General features: G+C 42.5%; 1 protein-coding gene across 4 annotated transcripts in view; it reads right to left on the reverse strand.

Annotated features, from left to right (window-relative positions):
• LOC119481187 (ADAMTS-like protein 1) overlaps positions 1 to 20458 on the reverse strand; it is a 104848-nt gene that overhangs the window by 12852 nt on the left and 71538 nt on the right. For 3 of the 4 annotated variants that reach the window (XM_037757898.1, XM_037757897.1, XM_037757900.1), the window contains 12 exons: positions 13705 to 13750; positions 13131 to 13367; positions 11804 to 11930; positions 10997 to 11071; positions 9808 to 9965; positions 7796 to 7907; positions 7534 to 7672; positions 7392 to 7442; positions 7087 to 7291; positions 5835 to 5982; positions 5636 to 5720; positions 1673 to 2010 (listed from right to left, as the gene is read on the reverse strand). In XM_037757898.1, coding sequence (XP_037613826.1) covers positions 1673 to 2010; positions 5636 to 5720; positions 5835 to 5982; positions 7087 to 7291; positions 7392 to 7442; positions 7534 to 7672; positions 7796 to 7907; positions 9808 to 9965; positions 10997 to 11071; positions 11804 to 11930; positions 13131 to 13367; positions 13705 to 13750 — 1721 coding nt within the window. Of the gene's footprint in view, positions 1 to 1672; positions 2011 to 5631; positions 5721 to 5834; positions 5983 to 7086; positions 7292 to 7391; positions 7443 to 7533; positions 7673 to 7795; positions 7908 to 9807; positions 9966 to 10996; positions 11072 to 11803; positions 11931 to 13130; positions 13368 to 13704; positions 13751 to 20458 lie in introns of those variants that run through there. The other variant, XM_037757901.1, reaches the window with a different exon arrangement.

Consider the following 20458-nt stretch of genomic DNA (forward strand, 5'->3'; position numbering starts at 1 on the left):
TGTACATTAAAGCATGTAAACATGCCCAAGTAGAAACCCCAATTACAAGTATGAACCTGAAAATGAGCATGATATGTCCCCTTTAAATGTTAATATACTCTCTGTAACCATATCTTCTTAGAAAGAATGCCAAAAATGCAAACACATATTGTTCTTGTTAAGCATCTCTTACATATTATTATCCCCCTCACACACGTGTGGAGCATAGAATATTACAAGCAGACAGCACAGTGAAGCAACCCAGATATTAGGCCCCCTCAATGAAAGCAAGCAGTGTTTGTACCTAATGGGGCACAATGAACATCAAAACAGTGCGGTCGCCTGCTTAAGTTCTGGCCTGAACTGCGGATAAACTTTAAGGGTGTGATGTCAGGTCACGTTAAAAGCAAAGTAACATGAATCTCAGAGTCTGCTTCGAATGTTGGGGACAATAACAGCTAAGCAGGCACTTCAAACGCCACGGTGGTGTGATGGTCCACAGGAGCGCAGCCCTCAGGGGTGTGTATGTGACATCCGATACCGCTCTGTAATCATCCCCGAATGGGAGTTTGTTGGGTTTGGGTGAGCGCACACACACACAGACGTTGACGAAAAAGCCTACGCCCATGTGCAGAAATTAAGTTACTCGCGCAGACATTAACACGCAGGCACAGGCATACAGGCTTGGATGTGGAGGTGGGGAGATTAAAGTGGGCCTCGACGAGTGTTGGCAGGATGTTTAGGAAAGCTGTCTCTGTCTGGCGCGGCGTTCGCTGCCGCTGTGAGAGTCGGTGACGTATGACCTTTAGGGTTAAACCATCCATTATCATCTAATATCATATAACTTACTTCTACTTCAAAGCCCATACTGGCATGGCTTTAGTCATCCATTGACATAAGGTCACCGGTTCCTGCTGTGAACAAATTCAGTGACACTGGTGGAGTGGGGCTTTCCTTCAGGATTTACAGTGTATTCAAACTACTGTAAGCAATATAATGTATTTGCTGTATTTATACAACAAAGTTAGTTAACAATGTCACTGGTTGCATCAGGAATTTTGAATCTGTTTCCCTATTTTTAGCCACTCTAGCAGCGTGGTTGGGAAGGAAATGTCGGTCTGTCAACTTCCTGTCCTTTCTAGTTCTATTTCTTTACTCTCTCATATTAAAGAGGACCTATTGTGTTTATTTTCAGGTGCATACTTGTATTTTGGGTTTCTACCAGAACATGTTTCCATGCTTTAATGTTCAAAAAACGCTTTACTTTTCTCAAACCGGCTGTGCTGCAGCACCTCTTTTCACCTTCTGTCTGAAACGAGCCCAGTCTGCTCTGATTGGTCAGCTGGCCCACTGTTGTGATTGGTCAACCGAACCAAATTCTTCGGACTCCGCTCCAGCTCCGCTCTAACTAGCTTTGTTTGAGGGCGTGCCAAACTAGCCGCTTGGGAGGTATTATGCAAATGTGTTACTTGGTGACATCACCACGTTACGGAACAAAAGGCGGGACTTCAAGCAAGGCGTTTCAGGCAGTTCAAGGGCAGTGTTTCAGTGGGTGAGAGTAACTCCCTTTGGTGTGGACTTTTTGCTTTGTAACTTTGCAGACCTTTTACATGCACAAAAACTATATAACACACCAAAGGAAAGAGAAAAGCACAAAAGCATAACAGCTCTTCTTTAAAGAGGTGATCCATACCTCCCCCACAACTCTCCGAGCACTCCGTAAACCCCTCATACTCCCAGTCGTGCAGTTCTTCTCTTTCGGGTGTCTCCCCCTCCTCCTCCTCCTCCTCCTCCTCCTCCTCCTCCTCTTCCTGCCCCTCCTTTTCGCTTTCTTTTCCTTGGCCCGAAACACCAGAGCAGGGTGTACGGTAGCAGGGCTGACTCTGAGCAGGTTTCACCCCCTCGCACTCATCATCGGGCAGGTCAGCAACGGTTTGGGAGAAGGACAGCAAGACCTGGCACTTGACGGTGCGTCGCTGGGTCCCGGCGCCGCATGTCCTGCTGCAGGCCTGCCAGGGACCAGGGATGAAGCTGGAGAGGAGAGGCAGCAGGTTTGAGAAAACGGGATGATTAATCGCACAAATACACACAATATGCTGTTCATTTAGTCAGCATACGTCACATACAGTACTTATGCAAACAGGCCTGGAAAGGCAGTTCCATTTTTGATTTGTTAAAGACTGTTTCCACACCAGTCAGTGCTGACTTGAAAGTAGTTAGATAGAAAGTTTTTTTTGTGTGCATCCCCCCCTGTATAGCCTACAGATCTGAGTCATTTACTGAGTATTTATAAAATCCAGTCCTGCTGTGGTGAATTGAACAGCTGTGAAGCATTAGGAACTTGGATAAACGGCTTTCATGCGCATCCTTCCTCATCCTAAAGAACGGATCAGAGAAGGAAATACTTGTAGATCATTGGCGTTCATTCATGAATGCCTGAAGGCCTGTCAAGGTTGGGTGAGAGTTAGAGCCCAGAAATTGAACTGTCACCCCCTCCATAGCTTTGGAGTGTAAAAAGAAGTAATAAAAACTGGAAAGTGTGAGCCAGAGAGATGGTTGAATCCCTCTTGATCTTCAGGTTGGCCAACATTAAAAGGGTAGCCCTTTGAAGGATCAAGAAGGAGAAATCTACTTGATGCTCTGTTTTCCGGAATGTCCATAATGATTCAATGATGTTCAGATCTGATTTTGGAGATCATAGATGCTGTTTCAGGTTGCCATTGTGTCCATTAAGTGCTCATATTCTCATTTTGCAAGATACAGATATAATAGAGCAAATAGCATTTGTACCACATGGTGCACCTCCTTAGCACAACGGTCTGTGTTTGACAGTCTTTACTCCAGTGTTCTCATTACTCACAGCTATGCACCTGATCATGACTACAAAGTGGTTGGAGGCAGCCCAGATGTTTACAGCATTCAGCAGCTGTCCTCCTCAGGGCTGGAGTCAGTGGTTGCTGTATGTGCATTGGAGCACAGAGACAATCATGACGCGATGACTCTGTTGCAGATAGGTGGTTGCTCAGCTTATAAACTGTGCTTGTTTAGGTCTAGTATTACACTGAACGTACTTTAACAACAGAGTACGAACCAGCAGAATAAATAAATTTCTACTGACATGCAGACAGACAGAACCAGCTCAGAATGTCACTGTGTTATGAATGGTGACGCAATTACTTAGTTTAGAAAAAACCCCTGAATGAACTACATTGTCAGTAACCACCGGGTCTGAAAAGTGAAGCCAATGCTGAAGTGCTTTAAACTTGCATTCTTTCTAACAGCCAGCAGGGGGCGACTCCTCTGGTTGCAAAAATAAGTCTGATTGTATAGAAGTCTAAGAGAAAATCAGCCTACTGCTCACTTGATTTATTACCTCAGTAAAGGTTGTAAACATGAGTTTATGGTCTCAATCGCTAGTTTCAAGTCTTCTTCAATACATCATGATGTTCATTTAGTAAATTATGGACCCATTTAGAGTCAAATAGACCATAAAGCAGGTCGTTCGGTTGTACATAGCTGCACCCTATCGCGTCACTTCTGGTTGCAAAAACCAAGATGACGACGGCCAAAATGTCAAACTAGAGGCTTCAAAACTGTAGTCCACAAACCAATGGGTGACGTCACGGTGACTACGACCACTTCCTATATACAGTCTATGGTAACTACAAATCCTTTGAAGTGAAATGAATTAAACCATTTGAATTGGCAAAGTAATTTCCACCACTACATCAAGTATTTTGGTAGGGTGTTAAATGTAAAAAATGGGTATTTTTTTTTTTACATTTCCTTCCAAATGGGGAAAACAATTGGTAGAAATATTGTTTCTTAACCCTAATCCACGAAGCCAACATTGACAACCATCTTTCAGTCCGTTTGTCCCAGTAAATTGTTGCACTCTTTGGGTTTCTAAAACTACCAAAGTAGCTTCCTACAGCACACATTATCAGTGCACATGTATCTCCTAGAGGTACCTACTAACATGGCAGCCTGCACCAACATGCAGCATTCTTCCTTGGTTAAGCAGTCTGACCACAACACAAGAGCGCCCTGCTGCTTTTATAAGATGCCTCAATAAAGAGCTCATAATTACCTCAATGCTGGCACTTTATGAGTGCTCAAGGACTCGTTGTGTTTTGGACAAACAAATGAATCACCGGCAGTTAGATCTTGGATCACAAGCAACAAAGTCAACAAGCGAACCCACAGAAATGTTTATCTTCACGCGTTGTTAAAGCACATCTGTCGGTTCAAACACAAGCGTGATTGCATTCATGGACGGAAACAACACATTTTTGTGACATCCGCCAGAGGCCCACGTTAATCATATCAATTAAATTTGCATGAATGGAAATATTTTATTTACTCACGGTGGGGGAAAGGTGAAAAAAAGGCCCTTTTGGCCAAGCTGTGGAACATATATGGGTTTAATTTTTCAAGCCGTTGCACAGCGGTGGCTCGGGGCAGGCATAAGGCCTGGCAGTGGAGGTGCAATAAGTCTAACACAGGAATTTCCTCTCACATCCGTAACCTGGCCCCATATGGTAGGCAGATATTGTTGTTGGCATGTGAATGACTGCATATTATACACATATATTTATGTGCTTTTGGATGGAAGACGTGTTTTTTTTTTGCAATAGAGCAAAATCATATGTTTTGGCATTTCTCTCTCTCTCTCCCTCCCACTCTCTCGCTCCAAAGATAAGTCACAGTAACAGATGTTTTGAACTGGCTAACATGGTCGCTAATACAAGTCATGCAAGACACTGGGTAGAGTCCAAACATTGTCCATCTTCAGAGGACGGCCTCTATTAGCCAATTGATATGTGGGACAAGAACATCTGGAACATCTGAAGCTTGCTGAGGTAATGCTGGTAGTCAGTGACCGAACAGGGCGCTGGTTTCCAGAAAGATGTTTTTCCTTCTTTCACCTTCAGCTTAACCTTTAACCTTAAATAACCTCGAACAGCATATTCATTACTTAGATCTGACGATGCACACCTTCTGTGAAGCAAAACAGCAAACTGGTGCATATTTTGAAAAGTGGCAGAAAAAAAAGGGGGGCACTAGGCGTACATTTTGGCTCCAAGTTCTTCTCCAAGTAAATGACCGTTGACATTAACACAACCACGATACTGTGGTGGTTTCATGGCAGCACAGGGATGTGTCTACTTCACTTTCACCTCTAGGTAAATCCTAAACTCTGGGTTGTGAAAATAGTTTTTGAAACTGTGCATCTGGGGTCTCACTTTGGCTTCTTCTTCTTCTTCTTCTACCACCCCTGCAGTAATTTTGTTTCCGGGTTATGAAGCTTGAGAGTCATTCACAGCTTTAGCAGTTGCATCTTCCTAACTTATTTGTGGTATAAAATATAGCGTACACTTACACCGATATAGATTTTTTTTAAGGTGGGCCTTTCTTTTAGGTTGCTAAAATACGTTTTGCTGCTGGCCCCTTCCACAGCAGTACATTGCTTTGCTCCCGTGCGGTAACTCATGTCTGTTTCTCCAAACTGGGTGCATGCCGACCATCATCTACTGTAGGTAACACACTAACTATGGATAAGTACCTCATACAGCCCCACTTAAAAACACCTGAACTATCCCTTTAAAATACTTTTATTTGTGCATGCATGCATATGTTGGTGTCTGTTACTCACGTTGGTTCCTCAGTAACGCTGATCTCCTCCTCCAGCTCTATGGCCTGCTTATGCCACACAGGCTTTGCCTCAACTGGGAGCGTATCTACAGCAAATCAGCATCAAAGGTTGAACATCACAAGAGAAATTTGTATTTTAGAAATAAGAACAAGTTTGGTAGTTAAATCATGACAAAAAACAAACAAACAATCTAACCCACCTATGGATTTATAACAGGGAATAGTCACCAGGCACTCCTCCTTGATGTGGGGTTTGGTGGTGGGGTTACAACCTCCAGCATGGAGCCCTCTGTGATCGATGCATAACACCACCCTGTAGCGCAGACCCTGACCACAGGTCACTGTGCACTGGAGGTGACAGCACAGGTCAGGAGATATATATATAGTCTATAAATTACTGATTAACAAAGTCTCACTCCTTTGGTTACATCTCTTTAGGTTTGACAGAAAGCCCTTGACTCCAGGGAAGTAAAGAAAGAGACCTTCCCAAATCCCTGCAGCTCTCTGCTCAGGAGTGAACTTTGTGCGTCCGCTGCCAAAACAAGCATTTAAAGGCAAGTTCACAAGGAAGAATGTGCTAGGTAAACAGCATCCTGGGTTTCTAGAGGGCCACAAATTTGACTCCCTGGGCCTCTGCTTGTGTGCCTGTAGAACTGGCGAGGCTGAAAAATCCCCACGAGGAGGTTGTATGGGATATTTATGGTTAATGTAACAGCAACTCTGCCAAATAAGTAAGCCAACCAGGAGTGTTGGATGATCTAGCATATGCACCACCCGGATCAACTTTAAGAATATGTGATGTTGACTATTTGTGTGTTTTGGATGGTGTTTTCAAGGGCACGGGTGGTGAAGGACACTCAGATTGAGGTCGGCAGTGCTACTCTGACTCACACAGTAAGAGCAGGCTCAGGTCCAGGGAATGGCTCGCGTGCCACAGGCCCGTCCACACCTGGTTCTTGGCTTCATTATTTTTTTAATTGCTGTATTAAGCAGTTGCAAGTGTTCCTGTCATGTTGAAAATGCTGATGGATACCTGAGGAGGCGACAACATCGCAGGTCAGGCTGTCTGCTGAGTATATTTTTGTTTCTCCCCTGGACAATTAATCATGCTTTTTTTTATTTCCTCTAACTCCACGGGTTAATTTAGACCCACTGTGGTGATTCACAGGACTCAAAAGACAAATGAACCATTTGCTTATATTTGACTTCAGGTGATGACATCTATTTATATTTGGTTACTGGGCATTTTTAGCTGGACTTTCTCACCATTTCTAGTTTTGTGATGCTTTACAGCATCTCACAAAAGAACAACTGTAACCAATTAAGGCTCGGCGTGGCTTTTAAACTTTGTTTTCTTGGCCTCGTATTGACTTAATACTGTGTCAAAATAATAACCGGTGATAATAATTTAAGAAAAATACTCTAAAGATAAATGTTCAAAAGGGCACCTACGGGTGACCACTCCTGTGCCAGCCAGGTGGGGCAGTCGAAGGTGTTGCAGGGCTGCAGGATAGCCGTCTTGGGGGAGTAGAGGCACTTCCATTCCTCCGTTGGAGTGATGACTCCCTGCATGTCTTCCTCCACGCAGGATACCGAGCGGCTCTGGATTCCTCCGCCGCAGGAGGTGGAACAGGCGGTCCAAGGACTGCTCTCCCATCTGACATCATAGAAGGTTAGAAGTCACTCATGGATATTTGGTACGTGTCAGAATTAGTGTTGTTGTGTCACTATTTCACCTCACAGTTGCGAGTACATACCGAGGCAGCGGGTGGTAGAGGTCATATGGCATAATTTGCTTGTAGCCGTCACTAAAAGGCAGAATCAATTAAGGAAATGAGGATTTAAATATAAACAAACAGCTGTTGGCAGATCATTAACATGAGTTTTGTCCAGTCTAACCTGGCCAGGCAGGGTTCCATGTTGCACTCCTGGAGTTTGGGTTTAGGCTTGATGTTCTCTGGGTAATAATGGCAATACTGATCCACAACCACCCGGCCGCTCCGAAGGTCAAAGCACTCTGCTGAGGTTAGCTGGTACCCTGCAGACAAAAAAATGTCAGTCCCAAAAGGAACAACAGAAAAAAGTTACACTAAAATTATATTAAAATATATTTGGTGGAGCAACAATTCAACATTAAGCATTTATCAACCGCCATGCTCACCTCCACCACACGTGACGGAGCAAGGGAAGAAGTCGGTCTCTCTCCAGCGGTGGATGATGGGCTGGTAGTAGATGTACTGGACCACACTGTCTGGTCCGCTGGCAAACTGCACCTACAGAAACAGTGTAACCACCAAATCTGTTCAATATTCTGTTCCAATTTAGGGCTGTCCCGAATACCATTCTTTTTTTACTTTGAAGCTTCGTTGAGAAATATTTGAAAACTTCTGGTCTGCGCCGTTGCCGCTCCGTTTGAGAATAACTAATAATAATTAATATTGAATATGAATAATAAATAATGTTATGGGATTATTCCTTACTTCATGGGCTATTTTGGGATTTATTATTTACTTAATAAAAAAACACAAAAAAACAAAGCATTCGGATACTGATTTGAAAGTTGATTACCATGGCAACGGTCAAAGCTTCGAAGCTTCGAGGCATTCGGGTCAGCCCTAGAAGAAATCCTGCCACAACAAGGCTTTCATTTTATTATAATACGCCTAAAGAATGATGAATGCAACCAGAATGATTTAAACGAATAGTTTGACATTTTGGGATATACACTAATTCGCTGTCTTGCTGAGAGTTAGTCCCGTGTTGTTATGTGTTTCTACTGGGTGATCAGCTCACAGCTTCTAGCAGGATACATGCTTATCATAGGAAGTAATGAATCATGTACTGCATGAGAGACACAATGTCTTTGCTTAGATAAGATAAAGAATACAGACTGCATTTACAGGAAATTTGTGTTACATGTGTAGTGTGGGTGTTTTGTTAAAGACATTTTGTAACGTGTCATAAATATTTCAGCAACCATTTTTCTTCTAACCTCACGCCTCAACCGTACTGAAGAAATGCCCAAAGCCAGATTATACCTTCAACACATATAAATCAAACTCCGCTGCCACTCATTCCCATTCATGGTGTTTACAGTGGAGAGACTGTCTGGCAACTTTTTAATAAGATTTTCCGTTTGTCCAAAACTTTTTTTTCCAGCGCTGCGATATGAATTGGCCGTCTGCCTCGTAACAGATTAGAAAATTATGCATTTATAGCTTCTCAGATTTCTGTCTCCTGAATTCCTATTTATTGTCCGATCCTGACTTGTGTGTTTATGAGGGGGGGGGAGTTTTCACAGGCGTTTCCCAGCTCGCGGCCTGTATAACTTTTAATGTCCACTCACTGGCCCTCTAGTCTGAGAATGTAAGTGTGTGTGTGTGTAAAAAGAATCCTGTGCTCAACTACTGAATTTATGTTGTGTTATGTTTTAAAACATACTGTAAGTAAACCACATGTATTACGATTCTTCTTCAAGGCCGGACATTTGACCATGAATCAAATACAAGTTTCAGAAACTGAAGCTGAGGAAAACTGAAGAGTCGGGTGATAATTCACATTACACAAACTGTAGCAAACTGAGCCATTTTGAATATGAAAATATTGAGCAGTGCAGCTTTATCAATATATTTAAAAACGACCTATCTTGCTATTTTTCAGGTGCATACTTGTATTTTGGGTTTCTACTAGAACATGTTTACATGCTTTAATGTTCAAAATACGCTTTATTTTTCTCATACCGGCTGTGCTGCAGCACCTCTTTTCACCCTCTGTCTGAAACGCTCTGTTTGAGCTCCTGCCCCGCCCTCCTGAAAAACCCAGTCTGCTCTGATTGGTCAGCTGGTCCACTCTGTTGTGATTGGTCAACCAAACCAAACTTTTTTGGATTCCGCTCCAGCTCCATTCTAATAAGCCTTGTTTGAGGGCGTGCCAAACTAGCCGCTAGGTAAAGTGTGTTACTTGGTGACATCACCACGTTACGTAAGAAAAGGCGGGACTTCAAGCAAGGCGTTTCAGGCAATTCAGTGTTTCTTTGGGGTAGAGTAACTCCCTTTGGCGTGGACTTTGGGCTTTGTAACTTTGCAGACTTTTCACATTCACAAAAAACTATATAACACACTAAAGGAAAGGGGAAAAGCACAAAAGCATAATAGGTCCCCTTTAAGCTCTTACTTTGACTGTGAAGTCGGCTCCGAGGGGGCCCGTGATTCTCAGGATCTCCTTATCTGAAAGTTTCTGGTAGTCCAAGGTGGTGTTCTCCAGGTGGTACTGCCCTGATTTATCCAAAACCAGCTCACCTTTTACCCCTTGAAGAGTCTTACTCTCCACATCTAAAGAAGAAAGAAAATTTTAACATAAAAATTCAAAAAATCAAATCAAAATTTACCATAAACAGTGAGACTGTAGTTTTTCTTTGATAAATGATAATTATTAAAATGAGACATCAAATAAAAGGAGATGCGATTATAATGTCGAGATACTCTAAGAGTGTCTTTGATTTCTCACAGATAATTTTCTACACAGACCTTCAGTCTGATCCAGTTACATAAAGAACGCTGACTGGCTGCTGCGTTTGCAGATCCACACAGACTCCCTTTGGCACTGCCAGGAGGCTCATGTAGGTCTGCTAGCAGGCCAGCGCCGCTGTGAGCTTTTCCACTGTTCGACCTCAGTTCAACCCCGGCCCGACAGGGCCTTGTGTGATTCCAGCATTGGACATTTAAAACAAAAACAACGGGGGAAACGCACGAACAAGCGGCAGTCAACGTGTGCAGACAGATGGTTACAATTTAAGTGCCCTCGGCCAAAAAGAATGGGGGAAATATTTAATGAAAAATCCGTCCATTCAGAAAAAGAAGCTATTTCGGCCTGGCTCGGGAAGCGATCTGTAAACTAACCGTGGAGCGAAGGATAGGTACGGAGATGGAACATTTGTTATCGATTTGATCCAGTGGGGAGTTTGATGCCAGTACTTTGACATCAGTGATATTTGCTGGAAGCCGTACACCTTCTCAGAGCCAGGGCAAAGGGGAGAAATAAATACCTCTTCTGGTTATTCTGCCCTGAGCTACTTTTAAAACCAGAGAGCACAAAATGTAATATATTTTAGAATAAAAGGTTAATTTGGGTGAGATATTCATTAGAAAGGTCAAGCAAGTACAACATACGTAATGAAAAAGAAATATTCTTCTTGAATCACAAGTCTTTAAAACACAACATGACCTGAAGCAAAGCTCCCAGAGCACATGCAGAATAATTGTGTTTAATGTGAAGGTATTTGGCAATAAAAAACACTGCCAAATATAAATATCAAGTTCAACTGTTTTGGATGGAAGGGCACCCTGGACCTACCAGGACTTACACAAGTGATCCGGGCCTTTCAGGACGAGACGCACATGACGGCTCTTATAGGGGACGGCAACCACTGTGTCCTCAGCTTGAGGGAGACAAACAGACAGAGGGAGAAAAATAGCATTGATCAATACTTATAGGAATGCAATAAAGTCAATAACTGGCAATACAAATACAATCAGAACACAGACTGATCAGACTTGTATAATACAAGACAGCACCCTTTGGTGAAACCTGAGTCGGACGGAAGGTGATTCTTATTTGTATTTACTTGTAAGAAAGGAGAGAAAAAAAAAATCGACTTTCTGATATGAACTTACATGCGGCAAAGATTTGTTTTGTTTTTAATTCTGAACATATAGAATATGACATTTTTTCCTCACAAGTCATTAAAACACAATACAGTGATTCTTATTTATATTAAAGGAACAGTGTGTAGGATTTGGCTGCATCTAGGTGTGTGGTTGCAGATTGCAACCAACTGAGTACCCCTCCGCTCACTCCTCCATTTCCAAGATTGTGATAAACATCAGCCAGCATGTGTAAAACTGTTGAAACGCCGTTCACCTGCCATCTTTACCATAATAACTCTACTTTAGGAGCAACAGAAGTCAGACGGCAGAGATATCCTGACTTTTAGTCAGACAAGTATGGGTGGCTTGACCCAAAGACACTGGATCCTACTGTACACTTCCCACAATGCAGCTGAACAGCATCATTCATTAGACCCTCCGTGCCTATGACAGTAACAGGGGTTATTTTCTCACACTTCACAAAAGTATTGTATTAAATTAAACAAAAACTAAAGATTCTTTACTTTTTCCTGAAGCATGCTGGGATTTGTAGTGTCCTCGCACCAGTCTGCAGGATGAGCCATCTCCATTGCAAACACCGCAGTTGTCCTCCTTTGCTGTGCTCCCCAACTCATGATCACAACCTACAATCTATAACACATAGACAATACATAATAGATAAATACAAAATAAACTTTGCAAAACAATGAAAAGAAAAAAAAGTGCTCATGAAAATGTCATTCCATGTAAATGTTATAATAAAATGATCCAAACAACCCTCAGTATTCTTCCATATTCATGCCAGATCTATTGTTTGTATTTCTAAGATAACATGAAACACCCCTTTTGAGTTGATCAAGGGTTTTTCCCAAAAACGTTCCCCATTGTTTTCCATCAAACATTATCTGCAACCATCCGTAGTTGATTGATGGAGTTTTTCACAATTTCTGTCGGTAAGACAAAACCAAAACCACAGTGTGATTCTAAGCATGGTAAGAGAGTGTATTAACATTTCTGCACTCATAACGCCTCGGGATGTAATTTCACTCAACCGGGAAAAAATGCATTGTAAAGTATTTCCTGGACTGTCAGTCAAAGGCCCAATCTCAAATATTATTCTCATTGAGGATTCATTTGTAAAGCAGATGGCATGACGTTAGCATGGGAACTCAACCTACTGTGTATAGGTTCACTTGAATTTATTTAATTTTTTTGGCTCTGCATCCAAATGCACTGTAATGCCGTAACTTGTGATCCAGTAAATATATCGAAATATATTGTTTAAGAAAGAAATTCCCTTTCAGGGGCTCAGATAGTCATAATTTCACATGATTTTCTCAAATTGGAGGTTGTGGGTCAGCACTTCCTTCACTGAGGTTTACCGTTTTGGGCAAAGTATGTGTTTCCTTTTTTTAATTAGTTGCCATTTCAGTTCTATCTTAAACTGTAAACCCGTAAAATTAATTTTCATACAAAATCAAAATGTCATTATTTCCATAAAGATGTCTCAGATCACATTCTCAAAGGATAGCATCTGCTAAAATCTGGTGTTTTTATGTTTCATTGAAAGCTTTTAATCTATCAAGCTGCATTAATACTTTATATGCATATCTGTCCTGTGCAATTGATCAAAATCACATTTATTGGTTTCTGAGAAGTCTGTATCGGGACCCCATCATAGTGTAAATGTCCCAACACTGAAACATAAAGCTAAAGGACTAGGTTACTTCTCTATTTTGTCTCCATGATATTGGGAGTCTCTATCTCTATATTTGATAGATAAATTAAAAGAAATAAATATGAACTCCTCAATGGCTGATAACAATAAAGCTCTCAGGTTCTTTCTCCTACCTGGCAGACGCCGCTGATACACATGTCCAAGGACTCGGTGTAACAGCGTGTCCCATCCAGCACCTTGGGCGCCAGCTCCATCATGAGGCCAGAGCCCTTGGCTTTGCACTTGAGAGCGCAGGGGTTGTCCGGGTCGTTGTACACGGGCAGCCACTCGTGGTACTGACCCTGGTATCGCACGTCTGCGTGAGCTGAACACTGCTGGGCACGGAAATCCCCGGCATCTGGAGGGCAATCCTGAGGGTCAAAAAAAATATTTAGCCAATTTCTATAATTGGTGTTAAGCATATCACTTTGTGTGTGGGAAGAGGAGCGTTCCCACAACACTGGGATTGCTGAATGTCAACGTAGTGGTCATCATATCAAATGAAAGGCGAACTAGTTTGATGTCTCCCCTCAACAACTTCTCGCTTTCTCTCCCAGATCACTAAATTACACCCCTTAACCATAAACATTGGTCATATTTTCACAGTTCCACCACACTGCATTCTCAATCACAATTTGCTATGTTTATTTCAATGAAAACACTTGAAAGCTGACATTCATTACATAAAGATGAGTTTGCCCAACTTACCACATTACTGCATGTTTGATATTTGATATTCTGCCCTTCGCAGGTCCTGCAGAAGAAAAAAAACGAACATGTGGGTTGAACTGGCTTTTGGGGGCGAATGATAAAACAAACCACAATGCACACCAATCATCTCCGCCCGAGGCAGCTGCTATTCAAACCGTTGACTCTTAACATTTTTTGAATTGCTGAGCGGCGATTGGAATCCTTCAGTGATGATGTGGCGACCCGCAAACATGGAGGCTGTGGTGTGTTTGCAAAGGTTTAAAGGGAGGGTTCGGGTGTTTTGAAGTGGGGTTGTATGAGGTTCTTATCCATAGTCAGTGTGTTACCGACAGTAGAGGACTGTCGGCACACCCCCAGTTTGGAGAAGCAGACAGGAGTTACCACACAGAACTAAAGCAATGTGCTGCTGTGGACGGGGCCGGCAGCAAAACATATTTTAATTTAGTTTTTTATCAATGGAGTCTGGTTGCTTTGGCGAGAGCATAGATAACGGCTTCAATTCCCTGTCGGAAACATAGACGGTATAGCTGTCTGATGGCAAGGTAAACCAATGAAAATGTTCTAAATATAACGTACACTTACACTGATATTGATTTTTTTGGATGAGCCTTTCTTTTAGATGGTTAAAATAAGATTTCCTACCAGCCCCATGTACAGCAGTATATTGCTTTGCTTCCATGTGGTAACTCCTGTCTGTTTCTCCAAGCTTGGGGCGTGCCAACCGTCATCTACTGTAGGTTATACACCGACTATGGATAAGTACCTCATACAAGCCAACTTCAACAGTTTAATTCACACAATGTGACGATACATAAATAAAAGGGCGTATGCTTGGCTTCAGAAATAGGGGACACGATGAAGCAAAAAAAGTGATTGCTATTTTCTCCATTTATATCAATCTAGCAAGTAACACATTGTGATTGATTTCAAACTTTCATAGCCTACTTGTAAAAGGAATGAGGAACAAAAACAATCTGGATAAAACAGGAAAATAAAACTCCCAAATTCAAGATGAACTGGAGGGAGAAAAAAAGGAAAAAGAAAAATGAGAAAAAATGAGTCCATAGGTACTGAAAATACTGAAATATAATACTAAATTCTCATTCATCTTAGTGATCAGTCTTTAAACAAACCAACAGCACTGCACATGCAGTAGTAAAGCAGACACAGCAGAGCCCTCCGAGCTGTGTCTGCTGAACAGATTGGAGACGGTTTGCATCACGACTCTCTGCATGACAGTCTGCAGTGTCTTTGCCCAAATCATGGAGCTAACCACTTATTGAAAATTAGGATTCCTTTGTGCTTTGATGCTGAGTGATGATAAACCATCGATGGTGACTATGATAGGCCAATTATCCGAGACCCCAGTGGGAACTAATCAGAGGATACTCTTTTGAGTTTGGGAACTTAAGAGGAATTCCAGTGTCGTCGGCCGTTAGCTAATCTGGAACCGTGATTGGAGGCAACATCGCAGAGTTTGGACTCGCCGACAAGCGAGGGCTTGAGCATTGTTACAATATTATTCCAGAGAGCGGAGGGAGTGGATGTGAAGTGTGTGGCATGGCAAGAGCATTAGACCCTGTGACGTCTCCAGACGGTCCACTCTGCCAAGCCAAACAGCAGGTCACGGGGTTGAACCCAAACAAGACTCTTTCAAAGACAGAGAGTTGAGAGACAGGTAGCAAAGAACTGGATCAGTGGGACGAGCAATATATAAACTAAAGGTTAAAATAAAAGAGGCAGAGGGAATCAAATGTATTTCCAGTTTCATTTCCTCTTGACTTCCAAAGCTACTAAGTGGAGGCTAAGCAGAAGTAGGGTCGGGACTGGGGATTCATCATGGTGTCATCATAGGTTAGGGAAAAACAACTAGAGCACAAAACACATAATTCATAGACTATGACCCTGCTATTTTCTGCCAAATATACACAAAAGACACAACTACAGAGAGTTTGTGCTTCAGTTAACTACACACAAGACTGCGAATAGAGTAAAACTACCCTCTAGCATGCCAATAAAATCATCCTCACACAAGAAATGGACTCCAATCTATTGTAACCATGAAATTAACTTCTTAAAATATTGCAATATGCAGTCAAATTGGCTTGGCTCATAATGTCCATATATATGTCATCAGCTCTTCTCATTAGACTGAAAGTAATTGCAACCAAGGCTCCATAACCTTTGCCATAATATTGATACTCTTGAGGCGAGTGGGCACATGAAAATGTGTGTGTGAGCTTGTAATGGCTGAAATATGCTCTTGCTGTGAGCTCTGCTATTGATCAATGTAGGAAATTGAAAGCAGTCGGACCTAAGATCTAACAAGGGTAACATGAAGTTAGGAAAGATACAGCCACAGCAGAAAAAGGAACTATTTATTTCCTTTGTCCACTAGTTTATTTCCTGTTGCAGTGTATGTGAATGACATCAGCTGACAGGAAGTAAACATGGACCAAAACAGTGTATTGGAATCTGCTTGCACGGCAGCTGGATTCTTGAGATGTCACAAAATTATGCGAGAATCCCGAGATCACACATCACACAAAAATCCATCTTGTCAAACTTCAAGTTATGCGTTTGTGTCCGACAAGCCAAACCAATCAGCGTCCTGTGAGGAGCTGCTGGCAGCTGCGGGCATCTGTTTGTTCAAAACACGCTGACCTCCTGAAGAGGTCAGCGTAGATGCTGCAACAGCATCCATTATATCAGATCTGGAGAGTACTTCTTCATTGAAAGGCTTTTCTCGATGGAGAAGATTTTTTTGCTCTTCTCTCGACTGGCTTCAGCAAGACTTTGATTGACAGATGGTTCATCCTATCCCCTGCCAAGTATTTCTGAAAGTGCCTGCCCTTCTCCAAGCGGTTTCCAGTGACGGCTTCTCAGATGGTTCTGTGTAACAAACCATCTGGCGGGTCAGGTTACTATTGGCCCAGATTGTCATGGAATTTAGAACATATGTCCATGGTGCCCAGAGGATGAATCCTAAGGATGAATCCCATATTGATCCGTTAACTTTTCATCTAGTGCCATCAGCATGTCAAAGTTTTCACTTATCCAGTGAAATATATCCACATCTACAAGATGGATTGGAACTAAATTTCATACAGACATTCACGGTTCCCAGATGACGTATCCTAGTGATGAACAGACTTTCTAGAGCGGACATGAGGTTGTGGTTTGGAGTGAAATATCTCAAGTATTAGATGAAAATTGGCAAACATGTCCCACGAAAAGGCGTATGAGTAACACGATAACGGCAAAAGCGTGCAATAAGAATGCCGTTCTTTCTTTTAGCGTGTCATTTGTACGCCATGTAGTCTGTTTTGACAATGTTAACGCATCCGCATAAATATGCTAATGATGTCAAATAAAAAGGGAGAAAGACTGCTTGTGGTGGGCGGGACGGGAGGTGTTTTTCAACCAGTGTTTGTGACATGTTTTCCATACTTATGTTACGTTATTTCTGAATGTATTTAACTTGTGTTAAGGCCACAAAACCACTTAGTTAGGTTTAGGAAAAAACTTCATGGTTGGCCTTAAAATAAGTAAGTACACTCAGTGTGTGGTTTTGTTGCCCCCTGCTAGTACTACACCTTCATACATGCGTGTAATATTCACGCCTCAGCAAGGCAAAACTTGACACTAACACATTATCTTCTGGTGGACAGGCGGACCTATTACACGCTTTGGAGTGATAACGGGTTGCCCCATCAGATGAAAATTTTACTTTGTTCAATACTTTGGTGTTTTGAATCTTTTCGAAAATGAGTTTGGTTACATAATCTGTACACAGATTGTTGTTGTTGATTCTGACATTGGCTCAGTGGCACAGGAGAGAAGCTGGGTGTTTTTAGCACTGCACAGGCCTCGCACAGGGTGGTCCCCTATTCTGTAAAGTTGAAGACATAATCAAGGTGCCAGGCCTGAGTTAATTAGAGCAACTTAATTAGTCATTGCCTTGGGAGAAAATTCACTTTTAACTACCACACCATTTAAATATAGACTTTAAACACAACTGTGGCATGGGACTTTGGTGAAACTCCAAAATGCCACAGTCATTTAATGCCCTTGCCTGTAATTTCTGCAAATCAGTGACCCAATTAAGAGTAAAAACATCCTTATCAGCGGTAAGGAGTTATTTGCAACACTTACATACTTAACGTGTTCCTTGCCCATGCCCAGGATGACTTATCTTTATTTCCTGGTCATGGAAAAGGTGCTTGACTCTTTCAATTATTTAAAGAAAGTCAAAATAAAATCATGGCTGGCCTCTTTTAAGAAAAATAAATCACCAAAAAAGACTAATCTGAAGTTTTTGCCAGCCACAGGACTCATAAAAAATTGAGCATGCCATGACACCCAATCCATATGTCCACACTTGCTTCAAATGCTGTTGTTAATGGTGGAGATTGTGATCAAGTGAAGGGACTAATGAGGGCCAGGCGATCTGTGTTTAGTCTGTACTTTGCATGTGCCCTTTTGGGAGGTTGTCGAACTCTTGTGCGCTCCGGCATTAGCCTACGTATATGTGTGTGTGTGTGTTTTTAAAGGTCAGAGAGTTGGAGTGGTTTGGAGGGTGTTGCAGGCCCGTTTCCAGCCTCTCTTTCCAAAGAGTCACACACACACACACACACACACACAAGGGGCCTTGTGCTGTGCTTTTTTAATGACGCCGTTTGATCTGCCACCCGGTTCCAGGCTACCGCTCCCTCATTCCCACGCAACAGCGAGGCTGAGGTGGGATGAGGTGGGATGGAGGGTCCTGCCATTTCCTCAAGAACCCCATACATTACTGCTACCGCCAAAGGACGCACCAGTTTGTAAACACACCCGGCCTGAACGTACATGTACATCGACGCATGCACGCACTGCCTACATCCCACATGGAGCTCAAACCCCAAACACCTCTTAACACGTCAATTGCTTTTACAGTCAGTAGCATTCTGAGGTGTGCCTGACCAAAAAAATCTGGGCAAGCGAAGAGAAATGGCTGCTGCTGATATCATTAAACGAACTCCTCAAAAAGCCATTGACCTCAATGTTTACAGTGCGGCACATGGGGGGTCTGGCACTTGGAGTTTGAGGTTTTGACAGCCTTATGCTTTTCAGCCTGGCTTCCCAGCGCCAGTGCAGACAGATTCATGGTTATGGCACGCTGGAAGCACCTTGGAGTACATCGCGGGTTGTGACCTCAGGTACGATCTGCCCTGTTTTGTCAAGTGGGTCTTTGGACAGTTGTAATGTTTTATGATCTCACTGGCTGCTCCTGGAGCTCCCCCTAAAGCCCCAAACGGTGAAACAGAGGGGACTTTGGCAGCAGAGCTCACTGGCTACCTTCAGCGAGAGAGAGAGCAATACATTCGGGGAACTGTAAAATAGAGGAATGTAGTGAAGTCACCCAGCTGCTATTTCCCAGTCTATAAATGTGACAACATTTCTATGGAAAACATACCCTCTCATTCCTTCTTTCTCCCTTTTTTTTTTGCTCCTCAAATCCATTTGTAATTGACCACTTTGCCCGGTGCACTTGGCCTCCAGCTTTAATCTTGAAGCCCACAGGGTTAGCTTAAAGCCTAACCAAGCGGGTGACTTTGGCACCAGGATGAAAGGACCGAGAGGTCCAAAGTGCAACTTCCAGTTCGTCCCGAGACTTAAGCCGAGATGATGAGCAGTGGGAACTCGACCAACTCATTGCTTGCAGAGCCCAAACTCTATCGCAGAAAAGAGTTATTAAAAGTGACATGCACTTTGGCGAGGGACATTGATTGTTGTGCTTTCATTTGTGAGGAAACATTACTGAAAAATCAGATCCCTATTGTCACTGATGGATTCAAGATTTGGTGCTCACATGTCCGTCTAGACAGTTTTAGGAGGTGGATGGGCAAGTGATCTCAGCTGACCCCTCAGGGCTATTTAACAGTCACATTACAGTCATATGTGTTTTGAGCACTCCCATTACAGCCCATGGGAATGGAGCGATTGGTGAGATTTACTCACTCTATTAGGGACGCTGTCTGGATTTATCTGGCAGAACGGCCGTGAGCAACAGAAAAAGAGCCCCCACAACCCCCCACCTTCACCCTCCTCCTTCCCTCTCTTGAATCTTAAAGCCATGATATGGCACTTTAATGGAAACCAGTCCAATCCGAGTCAGGACTTTGCTCTATAAAAGGGGAGATTACCTCGGATAGTGTTTGAACACACGCTTACAAATTGTCCATGTGATGTTTCCATTTATCTGAAGGTCGCCAAGGTTCTGACTTGAAATTAGACATATATACTGTACATCCTCCTCTCCTGTGATGTAAGCACATCTTCAGACTTATTACGTCGCATCATTCTGGGAGTACTGCACTCATAAATGTCAATGTTTTTATGTCTCTGGTTCTTAGCAATTTTTCAAACTTGTGGAAGACAATTAGAAATGTTACCAGTAGATGAGAATCACTGAGAACACTTTAGGTGTGGTGTCCTGTATGTGATTAAGGGTCAAGAGGACACCAAAACTTTCAAGGGCTCATTTTTTAGGAATTATTCATACTTTTTGTATACATTCATCAAAGATAATTAAGGAAGACATTGTTGAAATTAGTTGTACCTTATTCCTTAAGTTATGTTATTTACAGAAGTCTATGCTTCCCTACAGTACGAGTAGTTTCAGAGCAACTCCAATCTATGCAAGACAACAGAACTTGGTCATGATGGGTTTAACTCGCCAAACAGGAGGTTTGGGCTTCAAATACATTTA

Source organism: Sebastes umbrosus, chromosome 22 (genome assembly GCF_015220745.1).
Source record: "Sebastes umbrosus isolate fSebUmb1 chromosome 22, fSebUmb1.pri, whole genome shotgun sequence".
NCBI classification, from domain to species: domain Eukaryota; kingdom Metazoa; phylum Chordata; class Actinopteri; order Perciformes; family Sebastidae; genus Sebastes; species Sebastes umbrosus.